The sequence below is a fragment of the Andrena cerasifolii genome, chromosome 15 (genome assembly GCF_050908995.1).
Source record: "Andrena cerasifolii isolate SP2316 chromosome 15, iyAndCera1_principal, whole genome shotgun sequence".
NCBI classification, from domain to species: Eukaryota; Metazoa; Arthropoda; class Insecta; order Hymenoptera; family Andrenidae; genus Andrena; species Andrena cerasifolii.
Genome location: NC_135132.1, coordinates 3,817,337 through 3,836,622, shown reverse-complemented (window position 1 = coordinate 3,836,622; position 19,286 = coordinate 3,817,337). Strand labels below are relative to the sequence as shown.

Here is a 19,286-nt window from a genome sequence, read left to right as displayed (position 1 = left end):
ACCGTCTGTTTAAAAAAAAATCTTCAAAGTTACCTCGTTTTTAGCGTTTCTACATGAGAATCCGCCCTTAATTACAATTTCTCAATAACTAAATGTCCCCCCCAGTGCCTTTATAATCACAGTAGAAGAGAAATCGCTATCCACTCAAGGAAGAGTGGACTCTGTCCAAGATATTCCTATAAATAAAGCGTAGAGCGCAAATGAATTAATTAATAGGGAATAGTTATAAATACACACGTATTGTGGAACAAATTAAAAAAAAAAATCTGGCTGCTTCTTGCGTAGTTGAAATAAGCCAATTCCGTTACAAAATTGATTGCGCAGTCACTAAAGGGAGCGAGCGTTTAATCATTAGCACGTGTGATTGTATCAGGTGCAGCAGCTATTTCCGCATTTCCCGCGGAACCTGATTGTAGAAGACCTCAGGGTGACAAGATCAGTCGAGTGGACCGTCGAGAACATCCTTGACGGGGTGCTGATACCACCGCATCACTTAATCGAAGAACCTCAAACGGAATCCGTCCCTCAGATCCGTAGTACTACTGAGATTAGTGTTTCCTTGAATACCGCTTCAGCGCCGCCACCCTCCGACCCAAGATTCGACATTCCCATTGTTGACAGGTAATTTCACTTCTTTGTTACCAGTTTGCGCTACATATTTTGCTAAGGGTATGGAATAGTCATTCAGAAGGAGACGTGCGCACGCTTCGAGTGGCGTCGGCGTGTTTTCGCGCCGAGGAATATCCACCTTGTGCGGAATTTGGGCGTGTTTTCACGACGATATTCTCTAGAAACCATCCTCTCCAATTCCTACATATAGCTCCCGATTCTGCGTATACTGTATACGAGAAAATGATGTGGTGACATAAAGATTATACGAATCAGCAAGTTATAAACTCTATAACGTAGCAAAATAAGACTTTTTTTAGTAGCTGTATATATATATAGAGATATCTCAATAAGTAGATGCTTGTGAAAATTATCTTCCTACTTAAGGGGTTAATTGACGCAACAGTTGAAGAAGGATCCTAAGTCATGAATCTGAAACTAGCTGGCATGAAATTGCGCCTGTTTTCAAAATGGTACTCTTCAAGAGCTTTGACTGTGGTGATTAAAGTTACGCACGTTCGTGAAACATTAAACAATTCTATATCTGTTGAATTTTACGGAAAAGTGTAAAGTTTGAAATATACTCGCTTCACAGGAAAGGAAGTTGGTAGTTTATTGTCACCACTGTTCTTTAAATCCAAAGTATTGTTCATTATGAGCAGTGTATGCAGGGTGATTCAAAGAGAAGGTCGAAGAGTTTAGGAACGCATGGTGTTCGCAAAGATAGACAAAAAGCGTCTAGTCCCGAAATCAATCATACTGGAGATGATAAAACGAAATCAAAAGTCACAGACTGGAAATCAATAAAAAAAAAAGAAAGAAAACAGACAAGAAAATACAATGTTGTCCCATTATAAGTACGGCTCCTCTGTTTCGTTAGAAGTACACTTCTTTTGTAGTCGCCGCGGCGAATGCGAGAGACTGACGATCACAATGAGCTGGAGGGCACGCGACAGCGACAAGCCTTAAATTTCTTTCGAGATAGCAGCGGTATCGTATTACTAAAAGAAGCCGGCAGAGACAAAAGGCGATCCGAATCGCATACCGTTCCATTAAAGGCACAGCTTGTCACCCGAGCGTCGTACTCATAACGAGACAAAACTGTACATCACAAATAATCTTAGGCGTCGTTATATCATCATTTATGTACAGTTGATTTCCGCAAATAAAATAAATTGTTCATATTGATCCAAATTAATTTGTAAACCTATGCGAAATAAGTGTACATTCTTTGTCTATTTTTATAAGTATTGTATGTCTCTAAATTCTTTAACTTCTTTCCTTAAATCATCCTGTTTCCTTTTAAACATTTAAACATTGTATTCGATTGATGCAAAAATAATTGCGATTTTTAACTTTGTTATTTTCCAATTTGTTGCAAATGTACGAATTTTCTTGAAAGAGTTAAAAAAAATACATGACGAAAAAAACTTTTTTCAAAATTTTGTCAACGCAAGTTTGCAGTGCTTAGCGCACAAGTAATCTTTTGTTTGAAACATTTTTTTCTATCTCGTGTACTTTAGGAATTATACGCGATAAAGTGGGAGTGCTTATTTGACTTTGAGGTTAGTTTCCACACTCTTAAAGGGCGATTGTTCCCTTGTGGGTGAGTGCGGCTGGTGTCTGAGAATTGCTTGCACACTGTCTACGTTTGGTCCCCTGGGCAAACATTTGGTTGAAATATTGTGGGCCGTTTCCGCTGCTTTAAGGCCCATTTTGAACTCATACAATAAACTCGCTCGGGCTTGCTTTTTCTCCATTTGTAGAACTTATAGCGAATTCGGTATCTCGCACTGACTCTGTGCTGGTACCAGAAAATGATTTGGATTGGTTGATTCAGAGCTACCTTCGTCTCTATCAAAAACAACTAATTCCACTCCTTTTCTGGCATCAGCACAGACTCAGTGCGAGATGCCGAATTCGCTATTAGTTCCACTTGCGTCTACAAAATCTGTTGTAGAATTTTGTAGCAGCTAGTCGCAGGACTCAGAAGTGGAAATAAGCGCTTAACCTTAATAAATCGATAGAGCGAATTCCACGCTTTAAAAGGTTATATTACATAAACATAGTTAATTCTAAAATAAGTATTAAAGAAACCGCAATTATTTGTGCATCAAACTAATAATATCCTAAATACCCCTAAAGAGTTTGATTTCAGCGGTATTGTGGTTCAAGTAGCATTTCACATAAATTTTCCAGCCAAGGAGGACGGTTTTCCAAATCCTCGTCCGAGAGGGAGCTCATCCTCCAACGTCGAAAGGAACACATGAGACTCGCCGCTAGGAGGAAATACTTTGAGAAATGCCGAAAAAAACATGAAGCTGACCAACGTGTCTCTAATGTCACCTCGTAAAATAGGAAAACCAGAGAAATATATATTAATAACAATTTTGATTTTTCGTGCTTCGTAGCGGCTATCTTCTTCAAAGAAGAGTATACGACTGATTTTCTTGGTTAACGCGTCCATCGACGTCCACTTACATACGTATATTATTTTTTTTTGTTCGCCTTAAAAATCTTGTTCCTGGTTTCTGAGAAAACCATGTTTCCTTATTCAGTGTGTTCGTTCCTAAGATTCTTTTAACGATCTTAATCATTATTACACTCGAGAAACATAATTTTTAGAGACACAAGTTTTTGGTAAATTTCTTTTGTTTCGATAAAGGTTCTTGCGCCGTGTAATCATGAATACCTCTTGTTTCTTTTTCCTATTTTAATTTCGTTCGGTTTTTACAAATAGTTTTCTTGTAAATCCTGTGCATTTTTCTTGAGAAAAATACTTTCCTTAAGGAAACGAGTTTTTTATTCTTAAGAAAAATAAGGACAATGAACTTAAAGTATTAACTGTTTAATTCTTTAGCAATAATAAGAACAATTAACTTAAAAGTATTACTCACTTAATTATTTTTTATTCATTATTTATTATCATAATTGTTAAGAAATACAATGCTTTCAAAAGCCTTAATTCCTCTTTCTCTAGCTTCTTTTTCTCTCTTTTTTTCTCGGAACAATTTTTCCCAAGATTCTTAATATCATGTATAAGAAACTCCACTAATTCTTGGGAAATTTAATCGTCGAATACGTTAGGGGAGTAATCTTTTTATAGAAGCTCATATTTTTTTAGTTACGCAGAAAAGTTACTTAGGAACTTTTATTTCATTTTCTTAAGAAACATATTTTTCTTGGCAATCTTAACATTTCCAGTTTTAAGATTTTCGTTTTGAATCGAAATTTTCTGTTCGTAAGAAAACTGATTTTCTTAAGAATGGAAGAAGGAGATTTTAGCAATTAATATCGACTGGTTGTGAACTATATACTCATTCGGTGGATTAGAGGACTGATAATGATAAGAATGTATTGTTGAAGGAATTTTTTTTTCACATTTTTTCATGTAAGTAAAGAATAAAATCATTTAGCGTTTTTAATAGTAAATGGTTACTGTAATTTTTGTTATTAATTTTATTACAATATTTAATGTTTGATTTTAGAGGTAATATAAGCAATTGCGAAGAAATATTTAAATGTTTTGAGAAAATACTATTTAAAACACGTATGTTTGCAAATAAAATATTATTTAATAGGGAATAACGAATAAAAGTACATTTTTTTTTTATAATTAGGATTTCAATATTCAGCATAAATGCCACAAAAAATATTTCCTTAGGAATGTTTTCTTTCTGTTGACAGCACTATTTTTAATTATATCTGAATGTTAATGAGATACAAAACTAAATAAAGTTTCACGTAAAAAAAAATTACTCGATATAGAACATGTAAAATAAATCGTTTCTTTGATGGAATACTTTTTTTTATCAAATACCCTTTACTATTTTCTGTTGAGAAATATATGAAATGAAGAACATATTGTATACCCACAATGAATAAAACTGTAAAAAGAAAGAATAATAATATGTTACAAGACATAATATTGCCAAATACTTAATTTACAGCATACTTTCCTGGATCGATATTTAATACACGTAAGTAATTATCAAATACCAATATAAATTCAACATCATAGCGAATGAATTCACAATCTTCTAGAATTTAAGAAAAATTAATACAGTTCAAACAAAGCTTTATTTCAGTTTTAAATGTTGGCTTTTCACTCGTCCTATAATTATTAAAAATGATTAAAAGTTACTTTTTCTAGTACCTGAGAATAGTATTTTATTTAACATTGATTATTTCAATTTCCCAAATAAGGATTTTCGAAAATTCAAATTTCGATAAATGATAAATTTTGGATTGCTATCAGAATTTCTAGAAGAATTCAGTTTTTCCCTAAATATACAGATATTCTTGAAATAATGCAGTTATTAGTGACAACAGGTTTACATATAATACCAGTGCGCTTCTAATATTTTATTAAAAAATTTTACAACAAAATGTTTCTTTTTGTATTTTTAACCAATGAAATTCATTACAACAATATGGAGAATAATATGCGCAAATATAAAATCTGCAAATCCTCTTTCCGGGCTTATTCCATGAAATTGGCTTTTGTTTTGTGGATTCACCTGTAGCCGTAAGCAAACTGAAACAGAAATATAAAACAAAGATTTGTATCTACACCAGATGCTTTTAAATTAAATTCAACACCTTCATTAATATTTCTGTTTAATAAAATGCCAAAACAGTGTTCCTCAATCTTTTTTGAGTCGCGATCCTCTTTTATAATATTCAAATAACCCCCTCCCGTGATAAGGTAAGGAAACACAGTAAAACTAGGCATTTCAGAATTTAATTCTAACGCAATAATTAAAATAAATAAGTGCTAAAAAATAACCGTGGCGGCCCCCCGGAAAATACATCGCGACACACAGTCCACCGCCCGTGTTCCGTTTCCTTACATTGTATTCGTCGACGTTGTCGCGCTGGCCAATAGCGACAATACGTGTACCCTACGCGGGCCTATAGGGATAGGCTATTCGGACCACAAAGTTTCTCGCCGACTTCTTTTCATCGGAGGACAGTAGTTTTTCCTATACGCAACAGGACGCAGCGTCAAGAGTTTCAAAGTCGATTTTCTCGAAAATGAAGCGCAATATCAAAAAAATTTATTGCTTTTTCTCGACTCATTTACGTGTTATCAGTCGAAAAGAAAGAGTAACTTTTTTTGATATCGTGCTTCATTTTCGAGAAAATCGACTTTGAAATTGTTAACGTAGCGACCAGCCGCATATAGGAAAACCTACTTTTGGGCCTAACTCTAATGGACCACTTTAGAACCACACTGCAGCCACAAAACGGTAGTATTTTGCAGTTTTTGTGTGGTTGGGCTGTCGGTGGAATTAAGCACTCATGCACCACTTTTCAGTGGTCGCTTGAAGTCCGTATCAACGACAAAAAACCACACCACAAACTTAGTAGCAAAATACAAATGCAACCACACAATAATTGCAAAATACCACCGTTTTGTGGTTGTGGTGTGGTTCTAAAGTGGCCCGCCTGAGTTAGGCCTTATCCTAACCTATAAAATTACAGTTCGCAAAAGACATTATTAAGTAATTAAAAAGAACCTATTCAAAAGAATATGCAGAATGGTAGTAGCAAACAGATGGTATCATAGAATAATATAATTAATTATTAACACAATAATTAACAACTATAATATTCGTGTGAAGTCTACCACTGAAAGAAAGCTTTTACGAATAAATCAATATCAAGTTTCAATTATTACGATTTCTATAAAAAGACAAATAACTGCAGTAGAAATTAGAAAATGTAGTGCAATTGTCACGGGTATCGATAAAATAGCCTCCTATTAAATAATCTAATCAATACTGCAAGTGCGATAACCAAGATTTATAAATATCCGGCGAATGTGAATAAAAATGATTAATGATAAAATACCTCCAAGAACAAAGCAGGAGACACAAGATATAAATCCACTTAGAAAGCTGTTGAAGGGGAACGTCCCAACCAGGCAACAATAAATGAATTGTATGACACCTGTCAGGAACACGTACAGTAGATAAGCGTCTATTAATTTAAGTTTCTTTGGTGTACTTTTCGTGTACTCGTGCCAGAACTTTCCGATAACTGTTAAGGCGGTCATTTTTACGATTCCTTTGCCGTTTCGTTTGAGGTTGGATGAAACTTCTCTGCTATGTCGTACGCGTGGCAGACCGGTACACGGGTACAATTACAATTGTTTACCTGTGAGTATGTACCATAGATAACTGTAGATAGGTATTTCTCATGGCATTAGTGGGATATTATACAGCGCCATTAGCGACCAGGCTTAAAACTAAAACGAGAGCGGGATACCTCGGATCTATTTGAATTTATTAATGCTTAGAATTCTGCCATATTAATTCGAAAGGGCGTATCTGGTCAAAAGGTGGTTCTGAGATATTTAAATGCCTTTTAGTATTCTGTGCTATCCCAGTATGCTATAAAAATCGGATTAGGTTAAATATTAAATCTGAATAAAAAGGTATATAAATATTTGTAACAAAACTTTGGTAGATACGCCCAAAATCAGGTATCGATTTCAAATACGTCCGGAATATAAACTGCTATATCTTCAGTTTTAATAGATATGACTTTTTTATTTAATATACATATAGATCAACTATTTTTCTGCTACCTGACAGTAATACCTCAATTTAAATGAAAGTTGCAGATACGCCCTTTCGAATTAACACGGCAAATTAATTTTGCCCAACTCTGTATAATTATAGAGACGAGACACTCAAATGACTGACCACTATTTAGTGACTGAGGCACGATCACGCATTTTCTATCTTTCGTAACAAAAGACAGAAAATGTATATTTACATTTTGTTACATCTACTATCTTGTGTTTCTTTCCAGACTTGGACGTACGTTTGACACGAATAAATGGAAAATGGTATTTTGAATGAATTTTTGCTATTTATATTTTAAAAACAACTTAGGAAAAGTAACATACGGAAATAGACAATACATTAATACAAAATAATCTTTTATTGAAATTAACGACAGCTAACAAAATAATACAAAACATAGTTTGAAAAATAAACTACTTCTTCGTCGATTTGACGTCGCTTGCAACCAAGTAGGCACTGCCCGCCTCCCTCACCGCCCCCGGGAACTCGAGCTACTCGGTCCACCCGAGTCAGGGACACGATAAGGCAGGCAAGGCAAGCTCCACCATGGATTGCATCTATTCAAAGCAAAAAAAATATCTTCTTTCATTATATTAAAATAAACACATATAAAAACTGAGAAGAACTATAGCTGTCCTCGTTCTTCCGAACATACTTCCTTAACTTAAGCGCATGATACTTTAGATACGTTTGAAATAATTACCATATTACTAATATCAAGACTGGGACTGCTGGCACTAATAGGCCTGCCAGCTTCCATTAGAGTCCTTAAATCTTGATCACTTAGATAACTAAATATTTTTTCAGTACATTCACGTGGTATAACAAGGAAATTCGTAAAAAAATATTGGAAAATTGTATTACCTCGATTCAGTAACACTTTCCTTCTTTTCCCCATTTTAAACCGACTATTTATCAAACTATAATAAATCGGAAATTTTTCTTCCCAATTGTTTGATCTGAAGACCTGTACTATACTTTCAATTCCTGCATATATTGTTAGTTGATTTATACCTTTCGTCAAGACATCATAAAACGAGATATTAGAATTACCAATCTTCTCAGCTTTCATGTTTGCTACTTCTTCCTCACATTCGTCCCGAAAATCACTTAAGTCTTCGTCGTCGCTACTATTCGATAGTACGTCTTCGTTACTCGCGTACAAATTTGCAACTTTCACCATGACCATGTGACATTTAATAATTTCAGCGATGTGTGCATGAGCATGGATGACGAGACCACAATTATGATCATCACAATCATCATCGGAACCATAATTGTAATCCCGATGGTAACTGTAACTGTGACTATAATACTCATCAGTAGAATCGTAACTGTGCCCATCAGAAGCGTAATAATCATCAAGATAATCATTGTGATAATTATCGTAAGAATCAAAACTGTCGTCCCGGCCAAACAAATAATCATACTCGGAATCATAATTGTAACGCCTATTGAAAAATGAACTGATACCACGCACAGCCAAGTTAAGTGCTGTGTCATTGTCTCCATTCGTAATAGTAACATCAGAACCATATTCTAGAAGAGCTTTAACAATTTGGCTCTCTCCGTTCTTACAAGCAATGTGGAGCGCTGTTGCGCCATATTCGTCTTTGGAATCAATGCAGGGGCCGAATTTTACAAGGACCTTGACAATTTCTAGATGACCCCTTTCAGCAGCAATGTGGAGCGGCGTTATATCGCATCTAATCTTAGAATCGATTTTAGAGCCGCGTCTTAGCAGTACTTCCACAATCTGTTTGTTGCCCTTATAAGCTGCAACATGAAGTGCAGTTATTCTGTTTCTGTGCTTAGTATTTATACCACCTCCTTCGCTCGATGGCGTCGCGTTAATTACTTTGTCGCTTTCTTTGGCAGAAAGAAGGAACGGTAACGTGTCCGTTCTATATGTAAAATTAACATCCGCGTTGTAGTCCAAAAGAGCCTCAACAACGGCCAGATATCCATTGTAAGTGGCGGCATGAAGCGTCGTTACGCCATCTTTAGTTTCAGCATTTACATTAGCGCCCCTAGTTAAAAGCAACTTGGCAATCTCTCCGTTAACGCTAATATCGTTAGCAATGGCATATTTGTAAAGTATTTCATCCATTTCTAAGACAGTCAAATGCAACGGCGTTTTCCCGAACTTATCACTAATGTTAACATCAGCGCCGTGCTGTAACAGATCCTCAACGATTTCTTTGCAATTCTTCTCAACGGCGTAACATATCGGGGTCCTTCCAATTCCATCTGGAACGTTTACATCAGCTCCGTAGCTTAGTAATAGTTTGGCGATTTCCTCCTCTTTGTTTCTGACCGCGGCGTGTAAGGGCGTACAACCATTTCCAGATATCGAGTTGTCTAGCAAATTAACATCAGCGCCGTACTTTAAGAGTTGTTCGACAATGGTCAAATATCCTCTCGCTGCAGCAATATGCAGCAATTCGCAATTACTTGCATCTGCAGGGTTGAGGGTGAAACCATAGTCAAGCAGATTCTTAACTATCTTGTTACAGCTATCCCCATAGCCCTGCATTGCAACATTTAAAATGCTACTGTTGCTTTTGTTGAGATCAGGACAGTGCTTTAAAATGTGCTCGGTCATTACCGAACTTCTGTTTTTAACAGCAAAGTGTAATACTGCTTTGTTGTCGTTATCTTGAGCATTGATGCTCCCTCCGTAATCTAGAAGTAGTTTAACAACTTGCTCGTATCTCTCTTCAATAGCGAGGCGCAGTGGTGTATAACCTTTCTGTGCTTTGTGGGTGTATATAAGATTAACGGAAACTCCAGGTTGTTCTAGATACTTGACAATTACTATGTACCCTCTCTCTACAGCAATGTGAAGAGGAGTTTTGCCATCTTGTGTTTTAGCGTTGACGTTAGCGCCACGTACTAGAAGCAACTCGATAATGTCTTCGGTACCATTCTCGGCAGCAAGATGCAAAGAAGTTATATCGCTGTTGTCTCTGTGGTTAACATTTGCTCCCTTGTTTAAAAGTAACTCTACGATTTCTGTTTTCCTACTTGTAACTCCGTTGTGAAGTGGAGTTTTACCATGGCTGTTTCTAGCGTCGACTTTAGCACCTTTGTCTAGAAGCACGCGAACAAGCTCCACTTCGCCATTTATAGCAGCATAATGAAGCGGAGAATTGACGCGATTTTTGTTCTTTTTGTTGACTTTGCAACCATTCGCTAAAAGTAGGTTAGCAATCTCTGCGTGCTTCTTCTCGATAGCAGTGCGAAGTAAATCATAGCCTTCCGACTGGTTTCGTGAGTAAGGCAGACCGAAAGAACTAATTAACTCTCTTACGCGTTCTAATCTTCCTTCGCAAACTGCAGACATTAAAGACTTGCTTGCATGCTGATTACCTCGCATCTTTCATTAATAAGTTAATCCTGATTCCAAGAAATGAATTTTCAAACTCATGTCGTAACTGCTGTAAGATCTGGAAGACCCGTTCAACGTTACGCTGCCAACACTCTAGGGAGAAATTCTTTTAACTGGATTGAGTTGTTTCGCGATCTCGTGGAGATTTTCGGTATGGCTGGTTCGTACTGGCCTGTGCCCTTGCGTGCCCTTGCGTGCCCGTGGAGCGCTCAGGCACTCTGCTCGTGAGATTGCGCGGGGATATTAAAAAAAGTGAAGCAAGAGTAACTTTAGGTTACTCTAAGTTTATTTGTAAGTCCTATTACTAATCAGTTCGCTGGCAAGATCGAGCCGCCACTTTTGCAAAGCGACTCTTCGCTTCTACCCTCTGAAGACACTAGGTACTTCTCCAATTCTGGCGTGTCCTTCGTTATTTCTATAAGATGTCTGTGTCAAGCCGTTTCTAAGGGCGAATTCCACTGCGACGCCCTAAAGAATTACCATTGTTTGAAATTTTTTTTGTCACAAAAAGAATGTATTTACTAAATTGAAGTTTTTTTCTATTTATTAATACGTGTTTTGAGAATACAAAAAAATTGTTTTTCATGTTTATTTAATGCTTGCTTTGACGCCTCGATTGCGTGGTTAATATTGGAATAACCGCGTATCTGAAACAAAAAACCAAAATGATTTGACTGTCGCTATATCCCGAACTACTTAAGATTAATTCCAGCGAATTCGGTACCTCGCACTGACTCTGCACTGGTGCCAAATAATGACTTCGATTGGTTGATTCTTATAGAGCTATCTCCGTTTCTATCAGAAACAACCAATCGAAGTCATTTTCTGGCACGAGTGCAGAGTCAGTGCGAGGTACCGAAATCGCTATTAGACTGATGAAGAATTAACAAAATGGCTGACGTCCAAAGTTAATTTTCTTCATTTATTTTTTAATTGTCAATCACATCAAAATAATAAGGGGTTAGGGAGGAAAATTGTCGATCGGCGTTTTTTCTAGCGGACAGCAGGGTTCTTTAGGGTTGTTTAAGCACAAACATGGTAACCCTCCACACAAAACGTTCTCTCGCCACCTACATAAATACTTAGTCCCAATATAAATTGTATTTTTCTGTAAAAGCATATTGAGCGACAATTTTTTTCTGCCGTTCCTTATTACTTTTGAAATGGTTGACAGTGTAAAAAGAAATGATTACAAGAATTGAGGCACCATTGATAATGCAGAAGTACTTTTTTTTACGAAGAACAATAATCTATTCGATACCAATATTTAAAGGTATCGATACTTTTCCATCTATACCCGAGTAGTATCGATACTTCTATAGTTCTATTTCGATCCAAGTAACGAGTACAGATATCGATGGTGGTATCGATGGTCACAGGTCTATGCAGGCTTGCTAAGCATGTTCCTCGCTCCCCGGAAGCTGTTTCACATCCAACGCCAATAACACAACTATTCTTCCGTCCCTATATTCCTATATCCATGTTGTTGAGCAACATTTTCTTGGGCAAACTTATTAGGGAGGGGGTACATCTACAGAAGTGGTGGAAATGTCGCGTGTGGTAGTGATCCTCTAGGGAGTGAGCGGAACAACGTGTATCGTCGCTGATTGCCGCGATTTTAGAGCAAAAGCGAAAGTAGACAGAGAAAGAAACTGTAAAAAAGAAAAGGACAGAAATACTGATAGAAAGAGACAGAAATACTGATAGAAAGAGGTAGAAATACTGACGGAAAGAGAGAGAGAGAGAAATACTGATAGAAAGAGATAAATATGTTTATTTTCGGTTTTGCTCCAAGATGGCTACGGTTATACCGATCACTCCCTAGAGGATCACTAGCGTGTGTAGAGCACTAAACATGCGCATCCGCCATATTGGGTCCTCTAGAGAGAGAGAAGATTATTGAGTACCCGCCTTTTTCGATATTGTCAGATACACTTTATAAACAAAATATTGATGCATAGTAGCACGACACATTATTATAGTATTTTATTAAATTTAAGTTTATATTTGGTGTATAAAGCGAATTTGACAATACTCAAAAAGGCGGGTACTCAATAATCTTCAGAAGAAATCCAGAGGTCAAATAGGGCGGATGTGTATACTCACCTCTTTAGTGCTCTAGCGACCAGCGGCCATGGCCGTGATGGAAACACCGGTTCCCGTAAGATCACCGAAGTTAAACATCACGGGGCGGCGTACTAGGGAAAGATGGGTGACCATCACCTGTCTCCCGGTGCGTCGCTGCTGCTGGGACCCGAAGGAGAGAGGAGGGAAAAAGGAAAAATGACTATCGTTCGTTGGGCAACATAAGCGAAATGCTTGAAACGCCATCCTGTGTGTTAGAAACACACAGGAAAAAACAAAAAATACAAATACAAATAGTGCTCTAGCGTGTGGCGACACCAGCGCCAAGCCAATCCAAGTGACGCCAACGCGAAGCTAACCACGGCCAATCAGCGTCGACAACCTATTTCCCGGCGACGCTGATTGGCCGTGGTTAGCTTCGAGTTAGCGTCACTTGATTGACTTGGCTTGGCGCTGGCGTCGCCACACACCATATCACCTCTCCTGTAGGTGTTCCCCCTCCGCGAAATATCCGATCCTACAAAATGGTGTCCGGCGACCCTTTGTATTAGTTGTTGACAGTTGTGCGTAATATTATTTTGCTAAACTAAATATGCTGTGCACACGTTGCGTGTCGCTTGACCTCGCGTCTCCCAACGCGAGTTTGAACATTTTTCACGACAGCAAGAATAATATATCGATAAAAATGGAAGCTGTTCGATATTCACCATACGAACGTAAAGCTTTCATGACTGCAGTTCGTAAAGGCAGAATAGACACAGTAAGAGAGATAATTAATTCCCGCGGTCCATGTTACGCGGAAGAATGGAAAGATGGATATTCTTTACTTCGTACTGCCGTTGAGAAGAAACATACAGAAGTTGCTAAACTACTTTTAACAAGTGGTTCTGAAGTTAACAGCAGGCACAGTAGTCCCTGCAATACTCCGCTTCATCATGCTATTCTAAACGCTGACGTGCAGTTTATTAAGATGCTTCTAGATAAAGGTGCCAATGTTAATGCTAAAAATACGCATGGCAAAACTCCGCTTCACAATGCAGTTCGAAATATGGAAGTGGAAATTATCGGCATGCTTTTAAATCAGAAAGCGAATCTTAACACTGCTGACGAAAGCAATGTAACTCCATTGCACCTTGCTGTTATGAACGACAGCAAAACAATCACAAAGCTTCTGTTGAATAAAGGAGCTAATGTCAATGGTAAAGCCTCTGGTCGCAGTGCAGTGGATAAAGGGTATTTAGAAATTCTTTAACATCTCTCAGAATACAACAGAGCTTACATTAATTTTGGGTGTACCTTTATGATTAGGGACGGCAGTACACCGTTGCACCTTGCTGTTGGTAGAAGTAATGGAAAAATTACCGAATTGCTCTTAAGTAAAGGTGCTAATGTCCAAGCTAAAAGAAAGGATGGCACAAATGCTCTTTACATCGCGACAACGAATGGGAATTCAGAAATTGTCGAGCGTCTTTTAAACTATGGAGCTGAAGTTAATTCTGTGTACGACTGCACATCTCAGGAAGGTTACACAGCACTGCACTGCGCTGTTGAAAGAGGCAGCCTAGCTATCGTCGAAATGCTTTTAAGTAAATATGCTAATGTAAATGCTACAGCAAAGGATGGTAAAACTTGCCTTCATATTGCATCGGAAAGAGGGCATTTACGAACTGTTGAACACCTTTTGAAACATGGGGCTGAAGTTAATTCAGCGTGTACCTCTGGAACTTGGTGTGGTTATACACCGCTGCATGTTGCTGTTGAGAAAGGTGGCAAAGATATCGTTGAATTGCTTTTAAGCCGAGGTGCTGATGTAAACACTAAAGGAAAAGATGGTATAACAGCGCTTCATCTTGCGGCGCAGCATGGGCATTTGAAAATTGTTGAGCTCCTTCTGAAACACGGAGGTGAAGTTAATGCTGCTTATACCTCTTCAATTCTGGAAGGATATACATCGCTGCACCTTGCTGCTGAGAAAGGTAGCGAAGAGATTATCTTATTGCTCTTAAATAGAGGTGCCGACGTAAAGGCGAAAGGAAGAAACGGTATGACTTGTCTTCATATCGCGTTAACAAAGGGGCATTTACAAATTACCGAACACCTTTTGAAACACGGGCTTGTGTTCGGTCGGCGTATACCTCGGTATATCGGAAAGGTTAGGCACCGTTGCACCTTGCTGCTGAGAAAGGTGGCGAAGATATTATAAAATTGATTTTATAAATGCTACGGGAGAATGACAAAAGCAACAGCAGCGTTCTTAATACAGTAATCGCCCGTTATGAGTTCCGCGCGGCCAGTGGCGCGAGTGAGAGAACCGGACAACGAGCGAGAGGACACGAAAGCGTCGACACGAAGTTGCCGTCGGGTACGAAAGAGAGAAAACACGATACTTTGTCTCGCTCCGTCTTTCACCTCGAGCTTGGGTTCGACCCGCGTGCGGGCTCCTCCAGTTGAAAGACGGAGCGAGACAAAGTATCATGCTTTCTCTCGTTCGTTGTCCGGTTCTCTCACTCTCGTCCGCAGGCGTCCAAGAAATGGTGGGGATAGTCGCCGGACTCTCAACGGGCGGAAAAAACGGACTCATAACGGGGGATTACTGTATTGCGGTGCACGGCTATGGAATAGGACAGGGTTGACTAACTTGTGGTTCGCGGGGCACCGGGCACACCTCCGCCTTGCTGCCACGCTGAACGACCCCCTCCCCATATCTACCAGACTCTGACGATCACAGTCGGAAAGAGAAGGAAAGAAGGAGGAATCCACTGCGATCGTCAGAGTCTGGTAGGTATGGAGGGGGGCAGTTCACAGCAAGGCGGAGGAGCCACCAGTTAGTCAACCCTGGAATAGGGTATAGCAAGATCGTTACGGACCTGATTCAGTATGGTTTTACTGTTAACCCGAAAGAGGAAACTAATTTTATGCACGCTGCTGTTGAGGAACTCTTAAAATATGGTGCTCATATTAATAAGTTACGCAAGTTAACATTAGGAAAAGGTTCTATTCCTTTACGTGTTGCAACCAAAAACGGACAAGAGGAAGTAGCCAAATTATTGATAAGCTACGGAGCTGATGTAAACGCACCAGATGAAACTGGAAACACCAATATTTTATGCTACTGAGAATGCTGATGTACAAATTACTAAACTACTTTTAACTCGTAAAGTTAATGTAAAAAATAATCTTGAGCTACTTTTTTTACAACTTGCTGCTGAATGAAAGAAATGAAAGTATAGTTGGGGCCATTGGATGAAATTTTATAAAGTTTCCAATATAATTATGCTAGTATGATAAATAATAATTTTAAAACGGGGAAAAAAAAGAGTTTCTGGAACAAGTTAACAAAATTCTCGATCTTCTCTTTAACGATTTCCCTGGGTTACCACGCGACTGTACCGATAGAATACTTGGTTACTTAAAGGATGACGATTTAAGAGAGCTTTAGCGGACGCTAGCAAGCGTACTGCACATTATCAGCAGTCCTAATACATAATGTGATAATTACTCCAAAGATACCTAAAATAGTATACACTTAAGTTTTAGGAGAAATGTTGAAAAAGGCGAGGAGGGTCATAGTTTTTATCGATTTTTAAGTGTTTAATGTTACGAAAGATATTTTGTTTTAAATAGGCCGCCAACATGCGAGCCAATGTTGGGACTTGTCTCGTTATGCTCAAGTACAACAATAGTATTATTGTTACCAATACAGTATTGTCTATGTTCAGATAAGATATTCTTATACTACTTCTACTCTATTAAAACACAGTTAACGTTTATACCGTTTTTATCGTAATAAAATGTATATTATATAAAGTAAGTGTACTTTGAATGTGAAACTGTACCTGAGTTCATGGGCTCGTTATTGTGAGCCTGGAATTTGTCTTTCAATAAACTCAAATTTAAATTCAACGCCTATTTTAGTTTACCCTTTCACCACTACGCACCGCTAAAAATTGTGTCCTGTTAGGCCGGTATTCATAGTCGCTACTTATTCTTAAGCAAATTCTTAAGCATTCGGTATCCTTTATTAGCTACTGGGTTAGTAAAGGAAGCCGCATGCTTAAGCACTTGCTTATGAATAAGTAGCAACTATGAATACCGGCCTATGACGCGACGCTTCGTGGACAAACGGCCTAAGCCTTTTCTGCTTGAGCGCCAATCTAGCGGCTGCCAGAAGAATTAGGATGAAAAAGTCACACATTCTGAGAATGAGTCGGAATACCTGTCTATTACGCCGTGGTTAATATTATAGTGCATAGTTGGGGCATTGGCCGTGGCTAGCTTCGCGTTGGCGTCACTTGGCTGGCTTGGCGCTGGCGTCAATTCACGCGCCACCACCACTCCTGTAGGTGTTCCCCCCCCAATCGCAGCAATTAATCGCTCCGAACTCTGACAGTAACAGCTCGCGCATAAAAGTGTCCATAACCTAATGACTGATGAGAAACAGCAAATGCAAGAGTTTAAGCTAGAACCCGACTGTGAATTACGGTTTGAAGTGGAGTCAAAAAATGAAAAAGTTACACTTGAGGTGAGCATTAAAATTGTATTTCTTTACTTTCTTGTATACGCCAGTGTTTGCTAGAGTTGCATATTTTCTATATAAACCGTGAACCAAATTATACATCTTCAATTATTCTGTTGGACAATCCCTAAAACGGTCGCTTAAATGCTACTCACGGAAATGCAGACACGGCTCTGGTTTGCTCCCGACTGCCGTCCTGGCCATCCAGGGTACCCCTCCTGACCCTGGGCCCAATGTCTTTGATGATCATCTACCAACGCAACAATTGCCAGATGGCCCTCTCGTATCTCCAGCTCTTCCTATCGCGAGACATAAACCGCCGTACCGCGACAAACATAAGGCCCGGCCCGCCAATATCCTACAATTCCTTCTCTTTTTCTACCCGCTTATTTACGCAAAGCATCAATTATTAATTGCGATACGAGTATCATTTATTTCTTTAGCTTTTCCGTATTCACATTCACATAAATCTATACTCTTGCAGTTAAAAAGTGGTTTAGCAGAAGTCTTCGGCACAGAACTAGTAAAGGGAAAGAAGTATGAGTTCACAGCCGGAGCTAAAGTCGCCGTATTTACCTGGCAAAGTTGTACGGTAGAATTAGCCGGAAAGACTGACGTGAGTTATGTCGCTAAAGAGACTCCAATGGGACTCTACTTGAACTGCCACGCAGCGATGGAGAGGCTCAGGGAAGCTGCGGAGAAGGACGAGACTAGAGGGCCGATAACGATGGTCGTAGGTCCTTGCGACGTTGGCAAATCAACGCTTTGCAGACTTCTGCTAAACTATGCAGTCAGGATGGGACGTAGGCCGATCTTCGTAGACCTAGATGTCGGCCAAGGTCACATAGCGATACCTGGCACCGTTGGAGCCCTGTTAGTTGAACGTCCATCGAGCATAGTCGAAGGCTTCAGCCAGCAAGCACCGCTGGTCTTTCACTTCGGGCACAAATCTCCGAACACTAACGTCGCTCTGTACAATCTCCTCGTAACACGCCTCGCGGAAGTCTGCTCCGATAGACTTCAGGCTAACAAAAAAGCCAGAGTTTCAGGGATAGTAATAAACACCTGCGGCTGGATCAAAGGGGACGGATACAAATTACTGACTCACGCCGCGCAAGCTTTCGAAGTCGACGCCATTTTGGTGTTGGACCAAGAGAGGCTTTACAATGAACTCGTCAGGGACATGCCAGATTTTGTGAAAGTCGTTTTCCTGCCAAAAAGTGGCGGAGTAGTAGAGAGAAGTCAAACGCAGAGAATAGAATCCAGAGATCAAAGCGTTAGAGAATACTTTTATGGATCCAGAACGCCGCTTTATCCGCACAGCTTCGAAGTGAAATGGAGCGAAGCTAGATTGTATAAAATTGGAGCTCCAGTTTTACCTGCGTCGTGTATGCCACTTGGTATGAAGGCAGAGGACAACCTCACGAAATTGGTAGCCGTCACGCCAGGGCCGAACCTTCTGCATCATCTATTGTCAGTTTCGTTTGCTGATTCGCCGGAAGATGATGTTGTACAAACAAATGTGGCTGGATTCGTCTGCGTGTAAGGAATCGTCGAATTTCGACAATTTAGGATAAAAACAGTCCGAGATATATCGTAATATTGCAAAGTTCTATTATTTGTATGATACTGAAAATTATGATTTCTAAAGCCGTTTTTTTTTTAAGAAAGATAAAACAATATATCACTTTAACTGAATAGTACGCGTATTATAATTTGAACGCTTTTAAGAAAATATTTACAGACGGAATGTTAATGTTATGTTGGAAAGCGTATTACAATATTATATTTTTTAAAAATAATATTGTTTATTTGCAGGACCAATGTTGATGTTGAGAGACAAACATTTACCGTATTAAGCCCGCAACCAAGACCTCTACCCAATACAGTTTTATTACTTTCAGATATTCAGTTCATGGATAGCCATTAATTTTTATACGAATTATTTAAGACAAATAAAAAGAGAAGTTTCGTAATTATATTTGTAGTTGATATATACCTTTCTGTACCCATTTTTTAATTCAAAAACAAAATATATCCGATAAGGCCGCCGCGCATTTTGCGCGCAATACGAAAAGAAAATTTGATT

General features: G+C 38.8%; 5 protein-coding genes and 1 long non-coding RNA gene across 7 annotated transcripts in view; 3 read left to right on the top strand and 3 right to left on the bottom strand.

Moving 5' to 3' along the window:
• The window catches only part of LOC143377189 (E3 ubiquitin-protein ligase AMFR), a 49,643-nt gene extending 45,234 nt beyond the window's left edge, over positions 1–4,409 (top strand). The window contains exons 7-8 of one of the 2 annotated variants that reach the window (XM_076828224.1): positions 374–621; positions 2,809–4,409. In XM_076828224.1, coding sequence (XP_076684339.1) covers positions 374–621; positions 2,809–2,962 — 402 coding nt within the window. In that variant the 3' untranslated portion in view covers positions 2,963–4,409. Of the gene's footprint in view, positions 1–373; positions 622–1,508; positions 1,794–2,808 lie in introns of those variants that run through there. The other variant, XM_076828225.1, reaches the window with a different exon arrangement.
• Positions 4,410–4,962: 553 nt separating this feature from the next.
• On the bottom strand, positions 4,963–6,751 carry Dad1 (dolichyl-diphosphooligosaccharide--protein glycosyltransferase subunit). Its single transcript, XM_076828310.1, has 2 exons — positions 6,466–6,751; positions 4,963–5,146 (listed from the first exon to the last, which is right to left on the bottom strand). Exons 1-2 carry the CDS (start codon positions 6,668–6,670, stop codon positions 5,016–5,018), a joined length of 336 nt encoding a protein of 111 aa, XP_076684425.1. The 5' UTR covers positions 6,671–6,751; the 3' UTR covers positions 4,963–5,015.
• A 793-nt stretch (positions 6,752–7,544) lies between these two features.
• Positions 7,545–10,790, bottom strand: LOC143377171 (uncharacterized). The gene has a single exon (XM_076828197.1). The coding sequence runs from the start codon at positions 10,582–10,584 to the stop codon at positions 7,870–7,872; it is 2,715 nt and encodes a 904-aa protein (XP_076684312.1). The 5' UTR covers positions 10,585–10,790; the 3' UTR covers positions 7,545–7,869.
• A 327-nt stretch (positions 10,791–11,117) lies between these two features.
• Positions 11,118–15,863, bottom strand: LOC143377249 (uncharacterized). The gene is made up of 3 exons (XR_013087262.1): positions 15,320–15,863; positions 14,315–14,572; positions 11,118–11,243 (listed from the first exon to the last, which is right to left on the bottom strand). It is a non-coding gene; the product is annotated as an uncharacterized LOC143377249 (long non-coding RNA).
• LOC143377193 (uncharacterized) lies at positions 13,199–15,294 on the top strand. Its single transcript, XM_076828231.1, has 2 exons — positions 13,199–13,914; positions 13,990–15,294. The coding sequence occupies exons 1-2, from the start codon at positions 13,274–13,276 to the stop codon at positions 14,882–14,884; spliced, it is 1,536 nt and encodes a 511-aa protein (XP_076684346.1). The 5' UTR covers positions 13,199–13,273; the 3' UTR covers positions 14,885–15,294.
• Positions 15,864–17,064: 1,201 nt separating the features above from the next.
• Cbc (protein CLP1 homolog) lies at positions 17,065–19,176 on the top strand. The gene is made up of 3 exons (XM_076828260.1): positions 17,065–17,203; positions 17,682–18,739; positions 19,016–19,176. The coding sequence occupies exons 1-3, from the start codon at positions 17,105–17,107 to the stop codon at positions 19,125–19,127; spliced, it is 1,269 nt and encodes a 422-aa protein (XP_076684375.1). The 5' UTR covers positions 17,065–17,104; the 3' UTR covers positions 19,128–19,176.
• Positions 19,177–19,286: the final 110 nt, after the last annotated feature.